Source organism: Panulirus ornatus, chromosome 36, assembly GCF_036320965.1.
Source record: "Panulirus ornatus isolate Po-2019 chromosome 36, ASM3632096v1, whole genome shotgun sequence".
NCBI classification, from domain to species: Eukaryota; Metazoa; Arthropoda; class Malacostraca; order Decapoda; family Palinuridae; genus Panulirus; species Panulirus ornatus.
The window spans coordinates 12,876,193-12,900,001 of record NC_092259.1 but is presented as its reverse complement, the minus strand read 5'-3'; the positions used below and the strand labels follow the sequence as shown (position 1 = coordinate 12,900,001).

General features: G+C 36.5%; 3 protein-coding genes across 11 annotated transcripts in view; 1 reads left to right on the top strand and 2 right to left on the bottom strand.

Moving 5' to 3' along the window:
- Positions 1 to 9,844, bottom strand: part of LOC139760366 (probable glutamate receptor) — a 183,599-nt gene extending 173,755 nt beyond the window's left edge. For 7 of the 8 annotated variants that reach the window (XM_071683442.1, XM_071683444.1, XM_071683445.1 and 4 more), the window contains exon 1: positions 9,761 to 9,844. The gene's annotated coding sequence lies outside the window, so the exon portion shown is untranslated. Of the gene's footprint in view, positions 1 to 610; positions 726 to 9,760 lie in introns of those variants that run through there. The other variant, XM_071683443.1, reaches the window with a different exon arrangement.
- Positions 9,845 to 9,975: 131 nt separating this feature from the next.
- LOC139760369 (26S proteasome non-ATPase regulatory subunit 8-like) overlaps positions 9,976 to 23,809 on the bottom strand; it is a 28,807-nt gene continuing 14,973 nt past the window's right edge. For both annotated transcript variants that reach the window (XM_071683455.1, XM_071683456.1), the window contains 6 exons: positions 16,780 to 16,990; positions 15,896 to 15,968; positions 15,500 to 15,602; positions 14,022 to 14,214; positions 12,072 to 12,257; positions 9,976 to 10,319 (listed from right to left, as the gene is read on the bottom strand). In XM_071683455.1, the coding sequence (XP_071539556.1) occupies positions 10,185 to 10,319; positions 12,072 to 12,257; positions 14,022 to 14,214; positions 15,500 to 15,602; positions 15,896 to 15,968; positions 16,780 to 16,896 (807 nt within the window). In that variant the 5' untranslated portion in view covers positions 16,897 to 16,990 and the 3' untranslated portion in view covers positions 9,976 to 10,184. The remainder of the gene's footprint in view (positions 10,320 to 12,071; positions 12,258 to 14,021; positions 14,215 to 15,499; positions 15,603 to 15,895; positions 15,969 to 16,779; positions 16,991 to 23,809) is intronic.
- On the top strand, positions 17,272 to 23,355 carry CHMP2B (Charged multivesicular body protein 2b). Its single transcript, XM_071683457.1, has 5 exons — positions 17,272 to 17,411; positions 19,772 to 19,983; positions 21,535 to 21,715; positions 22,332 to 22,438; positions 22,952 to 23,355. The coding sequence occupies exons 1-5, from the start codon at positions 17,387 to 17,389 to the stop codon at positions 23,060 to 23,062; spliced, it is 636 nt and encodes a 211-aa protein (XP_071539558.1). The 5' UTR covers positions 17,272 to 17,386; the 3' UTR covers positions 23,063 to 23,355.

Here is a 23,809-nt window from a genome sequence, read left to right as displayed (position 1 = left end):
GAATACACATTAGGTACAACTGACCCACCAGTACAGACAAGCCGGTAAAGCAACTACGTTGATTCTAACCTAGCCAAAACTGCGGTGTTACTTTCTCAACCACTCAATAAATACATCAGGTAAGTGGACCCGTGATCACCTGGAAACTGATCACCTGGAAACATGCGCTCGGGTAAATTGGGTAAATAGGGGGGATAGCTTCCCTGGCTGACATGGAATTTTTTCCCCAAAACCTAATCTATGGTAATACTGATCATCCTGTATAAGACGACAACAGATGGGATCCCGTCCTCTCGGTGAAGGTTCGACCCTGTGCCAACTACACTGCGTATGCTTAGCGCGACTCCATATAGACACGTATGCATGCATCAACATACAAGAAAACCCGGAAGTATAAGTATTGAATAATACCCGAATTTCAAAATTTCACCATACCGTGAAACAGTAGTTAGGTGCAGCATAGATGTTACTGTACACGTATACTTATGCCACAGCATTCAAGCTACAATAATTCTCAATGAAAAACAAAATATATCAAAAATATTAAAAAAAAAAAAAATCACCAAAATACCATATTTAATGTAAAAGGTACAACTAAAGGTGTGCTCACCCTCTCGTGCACAACGGTGTAGATACTTGACAGATTAGAAAAAAAAAATCACGTATTAAAAGGAAGAGCTAGAGAGATTCAACTTCGACTGACGGACAAGCAGCACTGAGGACAGACCGCGGACGACGGCTCGGCACCCAGGGTAACACCCCCTATAAGAAGGAAAACGCATGCGCATGGCGGCCATCCTCTTACTACGTAATCTCTTACCTACTGCTGAAGTTTTAACATTATTACCTTACCATACATACATCTTATGATGGCTCCTGCAATGACTGCGAAATATAGTTACCAAATGCATTCACTTTCAGGTCGACTTAGCATTAAATGCTTTTGTTGGTTGGCTGGTAGGACTGACTGTTAATGAAGCTGAAGGATGTGAGAGGGTTTTTATTGTCTTGGAAGTGTTGTGATGACGTAAGGAAACATAAAGAAATGGTGCACCTCAGCCTAGCATCAACAGAAGTGCTGGTTGTGATATCAAAATCAAAAATTATATACTATAATCGTAAATAATCTTAAATGGTTTTGCTTATTACTGAAGCAGTAAAACATATAGTATTGACCAATATTTGATTATTGAACATACTAGTCCTATCTAATACATATAAGGGTATATTCTGAAAACTTTTTTGTGACGAAATTTTCCTTTTTTTTTTTTGGCTAATTGTTATATTGGCAGAGTAAATAGGTCATTTCTTCTTTTCTTTATTCTAAAAGAGCAATCATTCATACAATATTTTAATTTGAAATGTGCCTTTGCCCGTTTTGTTATCATGCTGTACACTATTTTCACCTGAATGCTTTTACTTACTATTGAGATGAAACCTAACATAAACATCACAGAAGAAAATCTCAATCACGCTTTGGGAACATTTTTCTTTAACTGCTGATGCAAGTTTACGTGGAAGAAGCTACTCACCAACAAACAAATAACCATAGATAACTGCTAGGCCTGTCATGTTATAAAGTGTTAAGGATATCTATACAATACACACATCCACCATAAGGACACATTTCTTTAGATACAATGTCGTGGTCATGAGTCACAAAATGAATAAAAAGGAAGTAAATGCGACCACTACTGAAAAATTCATTCGTACTTAATGGAGGAACATTCAAGGATGAGATAGAAAATGCAGTGTAAAACTCCTCATAAATCATGAAAGGTACAATCAAACATACCTGTAACTAATAACAGACATTAAGTGCAATTGTTACGTAACCTTGTCTAGCAGTGCGAACTAAAATCTTAGAAACCATTAAGTACACGTTGCATGCAAAAGTTCTGGGCGTCGGTCATTTAACATGCTTGCACTGATAATTCCAGCCCCACTAGTTCTACAAGCTATCCTTACCTTCGCTGCTGAAGGAATCACCAACCCAAACTATAAAACAAAGAGTTCGTAGGTTGCTGAATTTATAGCCATCGAAATGGGAAGCACGCTAACCACAAAAAAATATTGGCACGCTCTGCCATTCCTTTTGTATCTAAGTCCACCCCATAGTAACCAGACGGATGCTTACATAAAGTCATCAAACGAGGACCTGTGACACGAAGACGTGTAATACGGACTTTATAAACGTAGGTTCATTCTCTTCCTGAGATTCACACACACACAAAAAAAAATCAATATATAAATAATCTATTGAAAAGCCTCGCAAAAAAAATCCTTTTCCGTCTTCTTAATGGTTACTGACTGGAACACAGTTTTGACAATCTTGCAATTATGCCGGTACGATCGGGAAAAAAAATTGTTTTATCAAAGTTTCCAAATGTTAACAAACCGTCACAAGATTGGTTCCTGATGAAAGAGAGGACATCAACAGTGCTGAATGATACATTAGTTTAATACTTGAGAATATAAATGATATCACTGGCTGTACCACAACCTTTCCCCATGTAAAGGTGTCTGGGTATGTGCGTTACAGTTTGATGTGAGGGTAATCTCTTAAAAATATATGTAGAGAATGGTGGATAAAACCACCACCTCGACGCTAAATTACAGACCGCTTACACTTATCTGGATACGACTCGTGGATGTTGAGGATTGAATCGAAAAAGTAAGATTTACTATTGCGATTAACAGGGAATTTCCTAGAATACCCCCAAACAACATTGGAAACCGAAGAAACGAGTCAAATTACTTTGAACTGTGAAGATAACATACGGTGATAGTCGCGGGGCACATTATGAGCAGAATAATGCTTCACCACAATAGATTTGCGAACAAGTAGAGGCTTTATCAGGCAGAACAATACGGCAATGCTTACTTTAAAAGTAAGAAGTGAGACCTACTTGACCAACATTTTTTCATACATATAAACTCATACTACGTTAGAAAAAACTCAGGCCCCTTCCATCAGCTAGTGACCAGTCAATGGTGTCGCAATCACACATAAAAATCTTGAATCATTATATTATACAAAACACTAATAAGGAGTTTAGTAAGCATATTTTATTTCAATAAAGACCATAAGAATCAATGATAAACAGAGAAACTGAATATTGACGCCATCAGCAACTCAAGGGTGGGCCGTTTTGACAAGCGAGTCTTTCCCTACACGTCAAAGCTTTGGAACTCTCTACCTTCTCATGTCTTTCCCAATAACTATGGCCTGGCACATTTCATAAGACAGGTTTTCCACTTGCTCAAAAATTCGAAAATACTTTTTTTTCCTTGTCTTTCCTTTTTCCGATTAATAATTTTGCATTTCAATTAAGGCCCGTTCTTCATGTAGACTTCTGTCCGTGCTGGAGCCTTAAACATAAAAAAAAAAAGACCAACATAATTCCATTTTTTTCCAACAAAAATCCGCTCATAACGTATCTCATTAAAAACTTTTCTCATCATGGACATTACCCATATTATCTAATTGTCGGTACAATGACGTGTGCATAACATATAATTACGGAAGATACTTCACTGTTTGACTTACGGCCTTCAGTGACAAGAAAAATATAATAATCTACGCGTTCGATATCCTTTCCGCTTAAGCCCAACCCTAAATCCCGGACGCAGTGTACAAAGTCACCAAACAAGACGATTACTTCCATGTTTACACTACATCAGACTTATGTTCTTGGCTGTGACATTAAGAAAGATTATAATGACATATTCCCTGAGCTACGCGAAAAAAAACATCGACACAAAAGACGAAAATAATACATGTAAGCTGTGGTTTCGGTGCATTATACATGACAGCTCGAGACTGTGTGTGAACGAATGTGGCCTTTGTTGTCTTTCCCTAGCGCTACATCGAGCGCGTGCGGGAGGAGGGGGGTATCATTTCAAGTATGGCGGGGTGGCGACGGAAATGAATAAAGGCAGCAAGTATGAATTATGTACATGAGTATATATTCATATGTCTGTATATATATATATATATATATATATATATATATATATATATATATATATATATATATATATATCTTCTTCATACTATTCGCTATTTCCCGCGATAGCGAGGTAGCGTTAAGAACAGAGGACTGGGCCTTTGAGGGAATATCCTCACCTGGACCTCTCCTCTGTTCCTTCTTTTGGAAAAAAAAAAAAAAAAAAGTATAGGCATATATGTGGACGTGTGTGTATATGTGTGTGTGAGTGGGTTGGGGCATTCTTTCGTCTGTTTCCTTGTGTTTCATGTTTGACGGAGTGGCGACGAGAATGGATGAAGGTAGCAAGTATGAATATGTACATCTGTATATGTATATGGCTATGTATGTATATGTATGTTTACGTTGAAATGTATAGGTATGTACATGTGCGTGTGTGGGCGTTTATGTATATACATGTGTATGTGGGTGGGTTGGGCCATTCTTTCGTCTGTTTCCTTGCGCTACCTCGCTAACGCGGGAGACAGCGACAAAGTACAATAAAGTAAATAATAAATAAAGGTGTTCTAATATTTGCCAAAAGCCTTTGTTCCACTTATTACGCCGGATTCCACACCAAGGTAAACAACAAACATATCATACGTCATGCAAGCAAATGACTCGAATTCCTCACGGTTTCCCAAGACGTCACGGGATCCATATATCACATTTTCGTAAACGTTTAAGTATTTACACAATGTCTTGCCCTGATACCCAGGAGAGCATGATGGCGGAAAATACCAATATTCTTCTTGTTTTTACTACAAATCAATGAATTATGTGAATACATTAAATGAAGATACGCAGAATGCCTTTAGACTGCTCTATAAACAAAAAGTTTTCGTGGAAGAGAAAATATGGCTATCTATAATTCGTTTATTGATGTGGCGGTCAAAGAAAAAAAAATTAGGCTGTCAACATTCCTTTAATCAATTTGAAACATTTTAAAAATTTTCAAGCTTACAAGTGGAAGGTATATGGAATATCCAACCTCGTCATAATTTACCACTTTTCAGGAAATGAATGAGCCATGTACGTACGCCAGCCACGAACTTTACTAACGAACATCATAATATATTAAGGACCTTATCATCTTACATTTATGACGTCTTGTAATGGTTTTGATATCTGCCTAAAACATATATCACTTTGCCAAACCTGCCTGATGTTATCACAAATATTGAGAGAGAGGTTACCCACCTACAGCAGGGAGAGACGAACCCCACGACAGTAGTAGAGTGGGGGGACGGGGACTGACACCCTTGTTCTCTCTCCTCACCAGAGGTGGAGCTGCGTGTGACACTTGTCCACCCGAACATCAGTATTTAACTGCCGAGCCACAAACCACACCCACTATCACAATATGAGCATCCACACCACGCCCATACACCACCACCACACCAACACACCACTGCCAAAAACCAAGCCTACACACACGGTAACACCGTATACCATGTTCACACACCTTTTTGGTTCGTGCTTAACAAGATTTTCATTAGTGGCACAGCAAATTGGCTTTTTATTTTCTTTGTTAGCTCAGAGGCCAGGGGCAACTGAGGCCCTGGTCAAGGCTATCCCATATATATATATATATATATATATATATATATATATATATATATATATATATATATATATATATATATAATTAGCCTGATCAAGGTATCCATCTCAACCATCTTCTAGATGTGGATGAACAACTGGGTTGACTGGACCGACTGCCCCAAGATTCGAACCTATGCGATAGACACGTGAATGCGACACGTTTTGTTAATTCATTTGTAAAGTGACTATGTAAAAAGTATAATTATGTCAACAGCAAGACTGAAATACATAAATATTTTCTGCTCGGAAAGATATCACCACACGCTCTGCTGCATGTGGATCACAGATATCAATTACACAGACCCAAGGGCACTTTGGAGGCTTTGGTCTTAAATACCATTTCATTATGGAGGTATAAGTAAACAAGCAATAAGCGTCATTATGCTATGAGGGTGAAAAGACGATGAGGACGGAGTGTTCATACATGTCAGGTTTCGTTCCCACGAACAACTCGGTTAAGTATCACTGTATAATTCATGTATTGTACGCATGTTTCGCCACAATCAGAGGGTATCTATATGTGCCTACCAGCTTGTTGCCAACGCTTTCTCTTTTAAGGCCAAGCGATTAATATTTCAAACAGGAAAGTAAATGCAAAAGTTAAGAATAAGTACTGAGCAATCGATAAAATACATTTTCACACCATACAAAGTAGTTATACATCACTTGAGAAACGACTCGACTTGAGTGTTGCACAATGTCTCCTACCTAAACCTAACCAAACTTGCAGACACTGGAGAATTTTTTTTTTTTTTTTCTGAGGGAAGGGGTTGGGGATCGTTGCAATTTAAAAAGAAAAAATGGACATAAAGTTACGATACAAATACATACTTAAATGTAAGCAATCTATATATTTACTCAAATGAAACTTAACAATAATCTTACCTAGATGTGTAATCTGGTTCCGCAATCATTTAAACAAAGCATTGTGAAACTAACCAAGGAAAAATGGCTTCACCAGTTCCTACAGGTCTACACTCTCAACTTAACATTTTTTTGAATAAACAGTGAGTCACTCCCGCGATAGTACCCAAATTAACAAGTCCCAAAACATTTCCAACTACCGGATCGATCATTCGAATAATCTTTCCCTTGAAGTAGCTTTGGCCATGAGGAGTAAAGTGCAGGATTTGTAAACTAGTTAAAACACAGGGCTTGACGAGAAACTATAATTTCTGCGCGTTGACACATGCACAGCCAGCTCGGACGGAGCCGGGGTGATATATTGTGACTGAACACACCATTGAAGGCCAAGAGGACTGCAGCAAACACACGAACATATTACTATAACTCAGTGTAAACTATTCATCACTTACTGTTAAACTAATCATCACTAAATGCATTATTTGCCACTGTGACTATGCCGATGTACCTCAATCGTGCGATTATCCGTGGCGTAGAAATATTCAGCCCTATATTGACCTTAAGCTCTTTTACGATTAGCTAACTAGTTACTAATGTGACCTTCCAGTTCTGAACCAAATCAACTGTGTATTTTCAGGCGAATGGCTGCCTGAATTCAATCTTTTTATTAATTTACACACATAAGTGAGAGAGAGGGACGGAGGCCCACGAGTGTACTACTCAGTCCCACTTGTTGCAGAAATAAGTAATTACATACCTTCTCGACACACAGCAACTCAACAAACAAATAAACACCAACACATACACATTAATATACATACACAATGCACATGACACATATCAACATCAAGCAAACACCTTCCACACAAACGCACACTCATACATTGCACGACATTTCCAACTGAGCCCACTAGCTGACAGGTCAGTAGTGTCAGACGTGAATTATTAACCCATCACAGCTGCTGCCATCATTTACCCACATTCACCTGAGGCGTCAGCTGTTACACTGGTTAAAATTTTACGACTTTTTTTGTAATAATGTGAAAATTGTTGGTCCCACAGCTGTAAAATAACCTCAGATGTATTGAAGGATTCATTGTGGGTCCACACGGGCCGCTGGAGGACACGAGAGAGAGAGAGAGAGAGAGAGAGAGAGAGAGAGAGAGAGAGAGAGTGTTAAATGTTCAAGTGAAATAAGAGGTATGGAAAAGGTTCAAGGAAAGGAAGTGTGGCTTGGGAAAGGTTCAACTGCAAAAACTTTGGGAGAGCTTCAATGGAAGTGAGTGGCTTAGGAGAGGTTTATGAGATGAGGGAAAAGTATGAAAAGGCTTGGGAGAGGTTCACAGGTAGTGAAAGGCTTGTAAGGGAATTAAAGGAGATGAGACAGTTGGGAGAGGCTCACAGGAATAGATGCCCAGCCAAGCTTTAAGGGGTTGAAAATGTTTGGATGAGGTATGAGAGGCTTGGGAGATAAGGGAGAAGTGTGCAGAGACTTTGGTGGGGCTCAAGGATAGAGAGGCTTGGAAAAAGTTTACTGGAAGCGAGAGGCTTAGGAAAGGTTCAAAGGAAGCGAGAGGCTTGGGAGAGGTTTTAGAAATGAGGGAAAAGTGTGCAGAGCCTTGGAAGGTTCATTGGAAATGGGAGGCTTTTGGGAAGTGAGAAGCCTTGGAGAGGTTCAAGGGAAATGAAATGCTTCGGAGATTTTACAATGAAGTGACACATTGGAGAGATTCATGGAAAGTGAGAGGCCTGGGAATGTTTAAGGGATGACAAATTTTGCAAAACCAGTATAAATGTCTATGTAAGAATAAAAACGAAGAAACAAAACGGTAAAAACTTGTCACCATTCCCACACTGAAATCTATAAAAGAAAAACTAAATGCCTCTGTTTCCTTTCACTGCTTATGTAAGTGTTTTCCATTCTAATTCAGATAATCAGTTGGACAAGAAATTCTCACTTTCCCCTAGGTAAAGGTAACTGAAGACGAAATGCTGCCATCTAGTGGTAAGGTTAAGCAATAAGGAAAGCCCTAATTCCCACCACCAAGCCAGTTAGTGTTCTTTGGCCAGTACACTATCACTGTTTGATATTCCAAATACTTCCATTTATCATTACTCCATTCCCAATTTAATGCAGTAGATCAGAATCCACATCCTCCATACATCAGACATCCTCAAGTCATGCCCAGTGTGATGAAATAACAGTCCCCATAGAGTGCTTCAGTTTTCTAATGATGCACCAAGTTGATGTGCCAAGTGAAAGCAAGTTAGCACCAAGCTCACCAATAATGTCAATACTAAAAGAAAAATTTGACTGCTGGAATTTAATCAAATATACATGTAAGGTATCATGTCTTCTAGACAGCACTGTGTGCATTCATCCCATCAACAACATAAATTTGTTTTAAATAATGCATAATTTCATTGTATTCAAGCCAATCAATATTACTTCCTAAGATAAAACCAAAACCAACAATATTAGCCCATGAATAAACAATATGGAAGAGAGACTAGCAGCTAATGTCAAGAATTCCCTTAACTGTTTAGTGGTATACAGAGATATCCCTATATACTTATAAAGTAAGGGACTATGACTTGAAAATTCAGACTGACTTGAAAATTCAGACTATCAGCAACCTGGGGTAAGCACAAAACTTACCATGAATTGCTCACTTCCTGATTATTTGTTGAACATCAGTCAGTAAGTCCCAACAAAATATAACCATTTCCATTATCTGAAGTCGACATCTCTAAAACCATCTAAGCAGAAACATAGATAAGCCTCACTGTGATGGGAAATGATGAACATGAAAAAACATTAACAATTCTTTAAGTTTTATGATAATCATACAAATAATGAAGCAACGGACAGCATATGCAAGAAATTATACCTATACCATCTTTCTAAACAAACTTACAAGTAGTATATGAAAAAGGGTTAAAACAAGCTGTTGTCAATTCATGAGCATAAAAGTGTTAATGTTTCCTTGAATCTGAACCCTAGTGATGGCAGTCATGGAGTATTTTGATACTTTACCCATATCATAAGCTTTCCATATGAATGTTTAAACACTTCATCCAACTCAATGTGAAAAGGCATCCTCATCATCTAAATTCATCCCCCAAAAAGCTAGTTTCAAATGAAAAATGACCCCACTTGAAAGTCTTGTTATTTTCTCTCAGTAAATGGGAATCCCTGTATTTTCCAGGACCTACCAATCAAAAATGATGGTGCAGTGATTTTTGCTTGTTCAAACATAAGCTACAAATAAAAAAACAACAGTGAATCTTATAGGTCATACCTAAGTCCATATGAGACTGGATATGGCTGTAAAATGCTATGTAGAGTCTTGTCAAAGCATCCACCTACCAACCTCAGTAAAGACCTGCAATGAATTTCTTAAATCATCACCGAGAAACTAACTATGATAAGAACAGATGACAACTCACCTGGATGAATGGCTGTGTGGACAGGCCAAGACATCACCAACACACTTCGTTGTGGTATAATAAAACATTTTGTGTAAACAACATCAGTCATTCCTTAGTTTTTATGTTTATTATAAATTCAGTACAGTGAAAAGTTACATAAAAAAAAAGCCTAAAAAGTTTGATTCAAATGTATCTGAAACTGAATGAGAATAACAAATCCTTTAAAACTTTACACTACATTTCTCAAGAAACTAAAAGAGGAAGTATATATGACAAAAATTTGGCAAATAGTACCTATACAATTTGTTCCATCTCTCTAGCATAATTAATCATCTGGTGAGCCAGTTCTTTAGATGGGATACTATCATCACTCTTCCTCACTTCCTTCTTGAAATGCAGGTAACCATCACTGCCCACTTGCCAACCACGCTGAAAACAATGAATATGAGAAAATAATAAAAAAAATTAAAACATTTCCTTCTTGTTCCCTCCACTTCTAACAAGTATACCTTTTTAATCAGCCTCTCCTCTTTCATCTCCTTGATATGTCCAAACCATTTCAGCACCACATCATCAGCTTTTCATACAATCTTCTTACTACCACACCTCTCTTACCAAATAATTTCTTATTCGATCAAAGAACCTCACACCATATACTGTCCACAAACACTTCATTTCAAACATATTCAACTTCTACATTAATTCATCTACAGCCCATGCCTTGCGTCCATACATCAAACATACCCATCACTGTCCTTACAGATAAAAAGCTTCTTTCTACAAACTTAATGTGCCCAGGGCCTTGGCCCCCTCACCCACCCTCTGACTTACTTTAGCTCCCATGGTTCTATCTCTTACCACATCCACTCCCAGATACCTACAACATTCCACTGCCTCTAGGTTCTCTCCATTAAAACTCACTCCATGATGTGTGCTGATACTCTCTCTTTCAGCTCCAACACCTTCCTCTTGACCTCCTACTGCTTCCCCTTGTGCATCTCACAATTTCTCACACTCCTTCCAAGCTGGCAAAACCCATACATCTCTCTTTTCTTTCACTAAGAATTTCACAATAATAAGAACGAATAAAAAACTTGTACTGGATCTACAATTACTGAAAATGATTGACCATTAGCAATGAGTAATAAACAAGTTGTACACACAAACCTTCATAAATCTGTCGAAAACTAATAACTGATGGCAGCATCCCACCTCAGGCCATCTGCCCAGTAAGTGCTAAATCATTCTTGTTCAGGTTACACTTCACTTTAGTACTGAGAGCTCTAATTTCAGTATCAAAAAGTGAAAATGTCCTGCCACCTCTATTCTTATGAAATCTAGCATAATGAACACACATACATATGACTCAGTTCATGAACATCCAGCTGCCTAAACTTAAAAAGATGTTCATCGACATATCTTCAAGACAGTTCAGAAATTCACAGCCTTAACAAGCCTATATACTGAGCTGAAAATAATGCAAACTCAGGTCAACACCCTGGCCATGTTATGATCAAGGATGCCAATCTTCCACTTGCTGACATTCGTGAACGGCAAGCAATAAGTCATAGAGTTCACCTTTGGGCAGGGACGGCAGTCAGTGCACCTACAGTGAGATGCTTTGACCAACACTAATGAGCTCTGTGGCAATATAAAAAAGTTGAAAATAATCTAAAAGGTTTGGGGAAGCAATATGTCCAAAACTAATGCTTCCTTTTCTTCTACTTAAATAAGTTGGTTTTGATTAAACATCCAGCAAAACTTGGTATTCAAGGTATGGACAAGATGGGTTCACACATTACCAGCTACAAAACAAACAAACTTTGCATTCTGCAGGAATAGGCTATAAATCAAGCCCCCCTTGACAGGATGTACCAACTCAGCAGTGCAAAAAATTTTCAATAAAATTAATTAAAGCAAAAGCTATGCTAATACCTTTTAAGCTATATTCTGCTTTGAGGATGACAAATCTCCCAGCTTCATTAAAAGGAATGCTACCAAGCAAAAAGTGATATCTTAATCAAGAACTTCAAACAACAGTTACCAGCTCTGTACATACAACAGAATTAACCCCATTTTCCCATGTTGTGAATTTCAGATCAACTTACATGATGGTACTCCATTATGAATCTGATGTGGAATAAGGATATGTAAACTTCTGGAGGTAACTGCAGAACATACCTGTTCACAATACTGAAGGATTTCTCTAGTACTAGACAAATACAGCATTTTCCCAATGTCTTCTGGTCTGATTCGGTCATAAGCATTTTCAACGCAGTCAGCAATATCTTCACGTATAGTGGATAACAACTCTTCTATGAAGAACTTGTACCCTTCTGCTGGAACCTCTCCCTTTGCCAAGTAGATCTGTTGAAACAAGATTTTTCCATAATATAAAAAACCTAGCAAATAATCCCAAAATATAACAAAAGGCACTTGCTTTACCTCCTATGTCTTTTTCTTAAAAAAAAAAAAAAAAAAAAAAAATGGTATCAGTCTTTGCCTAATACATATACCATATGAATCTAAAAGCCTCCCATCATTCAGCATACTTATTTCTAAATCAATCACAAAATATCAGTTTTCCTAGGAAATATAAAAATTCATGCAACTACATCCCTTAAATATAATAAGTTGGTCAACTTCAAAGGAGAGTACCAATGGCATAATCGTTTCTATCATGTATTGTTCTTGAGTTTATTGCAAACAAGAATGTGTTCACAAACAGGTTGAGGAGAGGGTGATGTAATGATGTCCAGTCAGCACTCAAGTTTCTGAGAATGCTTAATATAAGTAGACTGTGTATGTACTAATAAAATGGTGCAGCCATCAGAGTAACTGTATGTTATGGTTTGAGAGATTGTCAAAGCAAGACATAAGATACATGACAAATTCAGTAACTGAGATAGGAAAGTTCAGTAGTGAAAGTCAACATGTATTGTTCTTGAGTTTATTGCAAACAAGAATGTGTTCACAAACAGGTAGAGGAGAGGGTGATGTAATGATGTCCAGTCAGCACTCAAGTTTCTGAGAATGCTTTATATAAGTAGACTGTGTATGTACTAATAAAATGGTGCAGCCATCAGAGTAACTGCATGTTATGGTTTGAGAGATTGTCAAAGCAAGACATAAGATACATGACAAATTCAGTAACTGAGATAGGAAAGTTCAATAGTGAAAGTCAAATTAGTAAATGCTCAAAACATTCATCATATTAATTTTTTAATGCTGCAATTATACTGGAAACTTCAAAGTAAACAGAAGATGAAACTTGGTTCGCTAAACAAGCCTGTATGTCTGCTGAGAATTGCTGGAAAGCAGGTTATAACTCATTCTATGCTTTAGTATAAAGGCTAGCACCAAATAATGATTTTGAGGCAGATGGTAAAAGAAGCAAAGGAAAAATTTATAATATGAGATACAACTAAGAGATATGGGTTGATCATTCTATTAAAAATCCATATTACTTTAAAAATAATGTAATTAAAAACAAAATAATGTAACCAAATTTACTAAAGAGCTTTAGTGCTTTTATATATTTCAAGAGTAAAATCTTTGTTGAGCAGACACAAGAATATGATACCCTATCAAAATCAACTGGTGCTTGTTACATATACAGAGTTTCTAATGATGAGTTGGTATGGCTTTAACGATTGAACGAACTAATATTCATATATCTTCTGCATGGACGCTCATATACTTTCCTGCTACAAATCCTCATTAATCATTGCAGCCTGCCTCATTTTACAAACAGGCAGAGCCATACTATATTAAGCATAGCAAGCAAAGCTAGCTTTGCTAGGTTGGGTTTTATGTTTGGCTGGAAAACCAATCAAATTACACTACCTTCATTTCAAGTCATGATGCTCTATACTTTTAACAATGCTTCATTCAATCATAACTGTGTCTACAATCTCTTACAGTGAGACTAGTGAAGGCATAAAGCACTACCTACAGTAAAATGCATGAGTGAGGGCACTGGTAGAGTACAAGACCTGAGACTACACAAATAAATACTAAAGTTTGAGATCAAAAGGGGAACAGAGTTGTGAAGGCTTACTGGGAATGTAATGCCTGATCTCCATATAATGTTCCAAATCTAAACTAGTGTATGGTAAGTAAATACTGCACCTTGTTGTATGCTCCCTCCATAAGGTACTGTTCCATAGCAACAGGGTGTCGGATGTAAACATTATCAGTAATAGCTGGCGGTGGTAAATGTTCCAGAGTAGTGTGAAACTCCCCAACTTTGTTCTGGGCCAACAGGCATAGCAAGTCTAAACCAAGGAGCTCATACATATATGGAGATTCTGGCAGCTGTTCCCTGTTGAAGAAAATATTCATGATGAGGTATTATATGACAACATAATGGAAAGGGGGACATTACTGCAATCATTTTCTAAAAATCAACAGTCTTTAGTTACAAGTTAAAATGGTGGTACTCTGAGACACAAATATGTTGATATTTGTCTGGACATGAATCACACGACACAATGATTACAGAGGAAACAAAGGATATACAGTACTGCAGCTGATACTGGCATTTACTGATAAGGTATCAAACTTATGGTAACATTAAACTGCTTTCTGCAACTACAAATGGTAATTGAATCAAACTACACTTTAGCTGGATGGCCATGTATCTTCTCCAGAACATAAACATACCTATAATATCAATTTAGATGAGGGTGTACAATATGTGTCTAATTTTGGTGAGATGAACATAACCAATTTCCATGAACACGGTGTTATTCCATTTTTGGGACTGAAATTATATGGTTAGCCTTGCCCTGTTATGCACTGGCTGTTAGGTCAGAACTATAAATAAAAACATTTAATCCAGAGAGATATGGGCTGAAGTATAAGAAGAATCTATGGCACAGACTGAAAGATGGATGAATGGATGAGAGGATTGCAGATACTAGGAGATTGAGGGCATGTGAATGAAAGTAAATACAAAAGCTTAATTGTGGGATACTCCAAAGTTTAGAAATGAGACTAGAAAAAAGGGAAGTTGGGCAAAATCATGGCAGATCATTACCACAAAGACTTCCAAGTTTTGCTGGAGTACGAGGGAGGGATTTCAGTGTTACTGAGAGAAAAGACAGCTAAAAGTGAAGAAAGGTCTACTGAGGTGTATACGTGAAACACGGTGATGAAAGAGCTATTTACAAACAATGTATAACGACATTTGTCAGTTATCATGAGCTATTTACAAACAATGTATAACGACATTTGTCAGTTATCACGAGCTATTTACAAAGTATAACAACATTAGGTAGCTATCACAGCTGTCCATGAGGACAGTCATATGGTAGACATGTCCACTTAAAATTATTAACCCATTTGCTTTATTTCTTACTTATCTGCAGTTCTACTTATTACACTAACACAAGTCATCCTCTATATTCATTTCAAATAATGTAGTTATATGACAGTTTTGTATATTTTCCCTTTCCCTTACATCTACTCTTGTTTTACCTGCTTCCCTTCCTCTACTGTCCCTCATGTCACCATGAGGCAATCCTTTTTTCTGTTAAATGAAAGTGATTTGAAATTTCTGACTGCCTACACAATATGCATGTATGCTATGATCTTTAACCACATACCTGTAATCCATATAATATATTTTAAGCATGGCAATATAACGCTCAAAAGATGGAATATCCTTGTTTGCAATACTCCATAATGCTCCAATCTCAAGGGTGTTTCCTAGAAATAAAAAGAAGATTGAGTAAATAACAAAATGCTGTTCTTTGGACATCAATTTCCCTTAAAACTAGCTTTTTTCTATCTTGTAAAAAATGGAGAAAGGCATGAAAAAGTAAAGAATTCTAATGCTTAAAAGCAGAGGGGTAGAACTGATATCACTATGCCCCATTCCTGACTCTCATACACCCATAATTATAAATCATGCACTGACTTATAAGTACTATGTGGCTCACCTAATGACTGTATGATCATAAATAATCAAGGATAATAATACAAAACATATGATAACTTACGTGCAACTAGCAACTCCTCTTTTGAGACACTGTGCCCCATTGATGGCAAGAATTTCAGCTTTGTAAGCTCGACCTAAAAGAAATTTCTTATTCAATAGAAATATCAACTTTGGGATCTTTGATAATTTCACATGAAAACAGTTTAATTTCACATAAAAAATAAAAATTTTATTGTTTATGCAAGGGCTGAGCATATTAGACATCTGTGTAAACCTTACTTATACGGAACATGAATGCCAACATCAACACCAATGCAACCACATTTAGACTACCCTTACATAAATGTAGTACATTTCAAAGGCAGTGGCTATGGGTAAAGTAACATCCCCGCATTCTGTTTTGTTATTTGTATGCCAAAAATACCTATAATGACTACTTTCATTTCATATCCCAGCACAAATGTTCAGGGAAATATCCAAATATAAAAATTGCGTTATGAAAGAGAAAATCATGAAACTCATGTTTCCTAACCATAGTCACTAATAGGTTAGGCTACTCTAAAATTATGAGATTACTTTTTCATTGAAATATACATATTCCTTCATCTTTCAGGCCCTAACTTTTCTTGATTTAAAATTATACCTCTACATACCAAAAATACTAACTTTTCTCAAAATCTAAGTCATACATTAAGACACTCGCCTTGTGAAACCTTCTCTAACACCAATTTGGATAAGAGGTTTTACATTACGTTTGAATGACAAGCTGCCTTAGGATGGGTTCTAATATGAAAGTTTCACTCGAATTCACATGGAAAAATTGTGGTGACTATACCTTTACCCAATTTTCTGATTTTAGAAAGTAATTGCTCATGTGAAAAACAACCTCACTACAGACCGTACATGAGGCACAAGTCCCAAGGAAGTTAACTTCGTGTGGCTCACCTTTATGTCGGAGAGATATTTTCCACACGTCTCCAGATTCCTGTTTTTCTTCGACCATTCATTTTTAAGTTTCTCGTAGGTTGAGACTGTGCTCTTGACCACAGTATCACGGCTCATCCTAACTGCTGCGGTAAAAGTATACGGCTGAAGTGAACGGAGAGGATGACTCGGCCACCATCAACCACAACAACCCTCCTTTATATGCATTCTCCTTGAAAAATGACATGGCATTTTATGGAATAGTATTGATATAAAATATATAATACAATTATTTACGACTAGAATTTATGGAATTCATCTGTATCAAATATCATTCCATTAAACTACATATTAGACATTATCACGTACAATTATCCTTCAAGATTATCATTTTCACAATGCCATGACGGATCAAAAACGATAGAAATATTAACATAAAATGGACATATGCATTAACAGATCCTTTTACTGAGTCAACACAACTATATAATGCTGAGTCCATGTCTATTAGCAGGATGGTATGTTTACATCAGGTGGAGCAGCTGACACTGACGCATGATCCAGCCTACCACATCGCAGCTCTCACAACCCTTACTTACCGCAGCTTGAGTAAACTTACACTTTCACAATGTTCAAAAAACCATCAGCTAAAGGTATGAACAACGGTGCGCACATGCTCAAAAGGTGATAGGATGTGTTCTTGTCTAGGAATTGAAAAGAAAAGGGCTTATCAGTTTAGGGCAAACACTCTCGAGTTCAAGATTGCACACGATATTGATGTACTGCTGAAAATGTAGGTTAAGGGGGGCGGGTCTTTCAACTGAAGTATTTGTGCGATTATGTATTAGCTTTTTGTACTTGCAATTAATTCTGATACGCGTCTTTAACCCTGGAATATATCCTTAGGTTTTAGAGAGGTGGTTATATACTTTCCTTGTACCAGGGTGGTAATCGATTGGTTCTCCCTGAACCTGTCACTGTATTAACTGTAGAATGGCATAAATAATCTCATGGAATAGTTGTACTTTATATGAAAAATGCATTAGGACAGGACAAACGTGATTGGAACTTTTATATATTAACACAACAGGTTATTAGATAATTCATTAATGGGGAAGGCTTTAAAAATCTGGGAAAACTTGGGATTATGTACATGAAGATCCCATGAAAACCTCATCTTAGTTCCCTTGGTATTCTAAATTAATCGTAAAATTTTAGGAAATTTTATTTCAGATTTGCATCATGACCTTATATGAGAAATGGCTACCTATGTTTTAGGTTCTTTATATAGTTCAAGTACAGAAATACCTGTGGATGACCGAATTACTTAAGTATTGAATGATATTAAATATGATGGTAGCAGTAGAGTCCATCAGGGAAAATTTGAGATAAATTAATGTAGATACTGATAATACATAAGAAAAAAATCAAAAGACCCAACGAAAGCCTAACCCCCTTATCAGTCAAGGTTTATCATAGTTTAATTTTCTTGTCGAAATATACTGGACACGTACGAAATGTCTTACCTACATGGCACTGGGTGTCAACAAACAGATTACACTGAGTGGTCATGTGATGTGCAGCAGGAGACATATAAAATTAGTAAATTTCTAGTATAATTTTGGTAACTAGGTAAGGTTAGTTTATATATTCATTTATTTATTATACTTTGTCACTGTCTCCCGCGTTAGCGAAGTAGCACAAGGAAACAGACGAAAGAATGGCCCAACCCTCCTACATACACATATATATACATACACGTTCACACACGCACATATACATACCTATACATCTCAACATATATGTATATATACACACAGACATTTACATATATACACATGTACATAATTCATACTATCTTCCCTTATTCATTCCCGTCACCATCCCGCCACACATGAAATGACAACCCCCTCCCCCCACATGTGTGCGAGGTAGCACTAGGAAAAGACAACAAAGGCCACATTCGTTCACACTCAGTCTCTAGCTGTCATGTATAATATACTTAATCGCCGTCTCCCATGTTAGCGAGGTAGTGCAAGGAAACAGAAGAAAAAATGGCCCAACCCACCCACGTACACATGTATATACATAAACGCCCACACACGCACATATACATACCTATATATTTCAACATATACATACACAGACAGATACATATATACCCATGTACATCTTCATACTTGCTGCCTTCATCTATTTCCATCGCCACACATGAAATAGCGCCCCTCCCTCCATGAGACAGCACTAGGAAAAGGCAAAAAAGGCCACACTTGTTTTGTACATATTTTTTTGCTAGTGCACTTCCTACTTTTACATGAACCCTTAAAGTACATAATTCATATGGTATGATGCTCCCACAGTGAAAAAAATCTTCCTCCTCAAAGATTATCTCTCTATCATATTTCATTAGAGAAAATACCAAAAAAAGGTGGTCATATAGTTTCCTCTGTATTGGTGAGGGAGGGTGCTGAGCAGAGGGAAAGGGCCTTGGTTGGTAGCATGCATGCTCCATATTTAAGTATATGATAATTAAGGTTATTTTCTAAGTGTCATTGGCTGATTCATACTATAGTGTAAATATTTCATCTCAAAAGCTTCCATTATCATCATACTGATTAAAACATCTTTCCTTCAAGAGAAGTCAGTCCAATTATAATTCAGCAAAAGGAAAGTATATATGTGCAAAGCAATTATCTAACAGAATATTCCAAATTTAGAGATGCATTATTTTCTAGGTTAAACATTGTTTTACTTGGTTTTCATTAGTTTATCATTGGATAAGGAACACCCCCTAAACGACATTTAAATACACTGGACTATAATTTAACCAAAGGACTAGTGTATCTTACCTGTCAATTTTGTAGGTTACACTAAAGATATGAATATACTCTACTGCTCACCATTTTCAATCCAGCTTTTTAGTTACTTGTCTTTCAGTGTGATGACAGAAGTGGTTGTTACAACTACATCAGTGTTAAATTTTCTATTTCTTAATGTAAATTGATAACTACAGAGCAGATGAAGGCCAATGAACGACAACTACGTAAAGTTGGAAGAGATGTGGAGCGAGATCGACGGGAATTGGAGAAAGAGGAGAAAAAATTAGAAAATGAAATTAAGAGATTAGCAAAATCACCTGGCAACAAGGAGGCTGTTGCCATGTTAGCCAAGCAGTTGGTTAATATACGAAAACAGAAGACAAGAACATATGCTGCTAACAGTAGGGTTAGTATACTTCTGTTAACACATTCAGGGCCACAGCTTGGGGGACTCTTTCACACTAGTGCCCTATTTATATCTTCGATAAAATATGTTGTACCTAAGACAGGAATATTTTCTTGTACCAAAATAATCCTAAAATACCAATTTAGAAATTCTTTTTTAATAAACAACAATGAAAAATAGATATTACTGTGAAATCACAGTGTGCAGAAAAATTATATTCTTGAATGTGTGTACATAAAACTTACAATTATGTCATTCATAGAAAACATAGCAGTGGTTTGGTGCATGACAAAAAGCAGCTAGAGAATATATCAGAGGGAGACAAAGCTTTTCATCATATGTTCCTAGCATTATCTCACTAACACTGAAAAGAGTGAACAAGTATGAAAGAATAAGAAATATTTTCAGTTATGCAGTTTTCAACAGTCATTCAAATTAAATCATAAATATATGAGAATAGATAGTGTTAAAACAGTTCCACCTGCTTATGTCATAGGTCTGTCTCATTCAGCCACTTATTACTACCACAAAACTCCACACCCAGTGTAGATGCCTTAAGGTCACAAACCATTATTCATACAGTATATTCAGTGATATGTTAATTTTCTGATACTGAGGTAACAGTTCTAGAATGTGTTGAAAACATCTGTACTGTACAATCACAGACATATTAACTGCATCCATATGATGACATTGCTCCGAGTGTAATGAGACAAACCTTAACATGCCAGCTGTAATGATGGGTTCCAACCACCATTGGTGAAAATAACACAGATGATAGACGGCAGTGTGCATTAAAGCCAATATTGAATTTATATACAATACTTCATGTGTGTATTTTTATATGAAAACCTGAGGAGGGTACATTTAATGATAGATATGTTTGTGTATGAAAACCATGAGATACTTAAAATTTAAGCAAAAAGCTCTTTGATGAGAGTGTATTTTGTTTTGTCAAATGACAGCAATACAGCCCTGCCAAAGATGAATTTTCACCTGCAGGTTTCTTTGACTCGCTCAGACTCACAGGTGGGTGCTTTAAGGGTTAAAATTGGACAGGGTGGATAATAAAGTTAGGAATATTATTAGATACAGAAGGTAAAACAATAAAGGTGTGTCAGAGGATTAACAAGCAGTAATGAGGGTATTTAAATGTGTCTGAGGTCCAGCAATTCAAAGTAACTGTCTGTAAAATTAAGTTCATTCTCTTTGAAAGAATAGAGGTGACTAACAATCGTAGTCAGATTGATATTTCTCAAAGTTATAATTGATTTAGCTCCATTCTCATCTTGTGGTAGATAATATTTACAGATATACTCAAAAATGTTCTAATGAACAAGTAGATTAATAAATAACTGAAGCAACTTACAGGAAAAAGAAAATAAACAAAGCAAAACAAATATTTGTCAAGTTTGTGCATTATTATACCTAATTAAGGATTTTATTCTCGGACTGAGGAGTATTAATTGATACCGTGAAGAATTTCTCCAGAGAGATTAGGATGTTTTGACCTCTAACTTAGCTCTTGCTACTCATTTTGATTTTTTTCAGATATCATCAGTTGCAGCACAACAAAAATCTATGCAGGCAAATGTAAAGCTTGCTGGTGCCATGGGCAGTGCCACAAAAACTATGGTAAACATGAACCAGATTATGAAACCAGAAGACATAGCAAAAAATATGAGGGATTTTGAACAGGCCTCTGCCAAACTTGACATGAGTGAAGAAGTCAGTAAGTAACATGGAATTTCTGAATTCTCTTTTTTGTAAAATTACAAAGTACATTTCTGATGCAGGTATCTCTGATATTTCTCTTGAATCTTGAAAATGTATCATTTAGGAGAATAGGTAGACATGAAAATACTTGAGAAATTATGCAGCCCATTTTGAATATGGGAAATAACATTTAATTTACAGTGTAGGTTAAATGTCTACACTTACAATTTAAGTATAGTGAATCAATGCAAAATTTAAATAGGATGTAATTTTGTAAAATAGTACAGAAAAGGATGGATATGTTGGAAATTAAATGTTAGGACATCAGGTGATGTAAGGAAGGGTGATCAAACAAGAAATAATAAGGAAACAGAGAATGGTGGTAGTAAGAAGGGTATGTGTGAGAGAGCTGAAGAGGGTGTGCTGAAATGTTTGAACATATGGAGTGGTTGCATTACAAACAGATATTCTGAACCTTTGAGGAAAACTCCTCTCTGCTCCTACATACATAAAGAAATAAACTTCCCACTCCTTTTAAGTGCCTATTACAATATACACGAGATATGTGGATAGGATTCTTTTCCCTATCCATGGGATGCAGCAATATATATGTATTTTTACCTTTTTTTCAGTGAATGATGCACTTGATGACATTTTAAATGAGAGTGGAGATGAGGAAGAGAGTGACGCAATTGTTAATCAAGTACTTGACGAAATTGGCATTGAAATTGGTGCTAAGGTAAGTCTGGTCTTATAGTTTCATTGTCTTTTTGCAAGTCTGCACACTTTGGTATATCCACAACCAGATTATAAACTGACAAGAGTTGTCAGTTTAATAAGCTTTCTGTCCTTTCCAACATGTTAAGGGTTACAGAGATACCCTTTGCTCATGTTTTTGTATTGATGGAGAAAAATTGTTCTTTACATTTCATTTTCCCAACTCTTGTGGTGGGGAGATGGCTATATAAAACTTGACACACAAAGTGCAGAGATCCCCATGTCAAAAGCATTGCTTGCTAGAGTAATCTTACTCAGTCATGTTAGTTACAAAGTAATTTAACGCATGCACTGCTGATCTCACTATATACATACAGTTAGCTCTTCATCAATGTTTTTCAAGCATGACTCCAACCAGATTTTGAACTGTGTATGATATATTACCTATAAAGATTATAATAACATAATTGTGTTGCCTATTTCATGGTTAAAAACGTATCAAAAATTAGATGTTTTAACATTACTGATTTTACAGGTTGCAGGAGCACCAGAAGCAAGAAGAGATGCTCTTGGAGAGACAAGTCGAAGTAACGTTATGTCAGACAAAGAACTAGAGGAGTCTTTGGCAAAATTGAAGGCATTATAGAATAAGTGCTTGTGGAAGATTCCTATTGTATAACTATCAGCTTTTTATTTCATGAAGGAGTGAATACTCTTATATGCTTGATATAAGATTTGGGTTTCATGATGATATTATTAAACAAAGAAAAAACAGAGAAGGGGGCCAAGTGAAGATTTTCCCTCTTAGGCTCACTCCTCTGTTCTTAACGCTACCTCGCTAATGCGGGAAATGGCAAATATGTATGAAAAAGAAAAAAAATTAATATATATTTTAATTATTTGTGCTTTAGATACTTGAAAATGCATATTTGATATTAATACACTGGTTTTATTCTTCCTGTGTACCCTGCATCAGTAGCACTGTATACTGCATATTACTTTGTCATTAATCTTTATATATTTTGATGAAATAAAAATGTCAGAGTACCATCATCATATCATGATCATGCTTATTCATTGGCATACCGAGTGGAACACAAATGAGTGTTTGGTAAACAGTTTATACAGCTACATTGGGGAAAGTCATGATTGGTTTGATTTTTTTTCTTCTAATCATCAAGCACTGGGTTTTTCCTCAAAGATTTTACAATTCCTCCAAAATCTTAACTACATATTTTCTCCTCTCTTAACCTTACTCTTAGTCCTCTTACATCAATATAAAGCCTGGTGGCCTGGTCTCAGTGAGTTTTTTGCTGACAAAGAAATAGAAAAAAATAGTTTCAATGAGACATGAAATGGTGGGGGAGCCTCCAAATCATGGGACAGTGAAGTG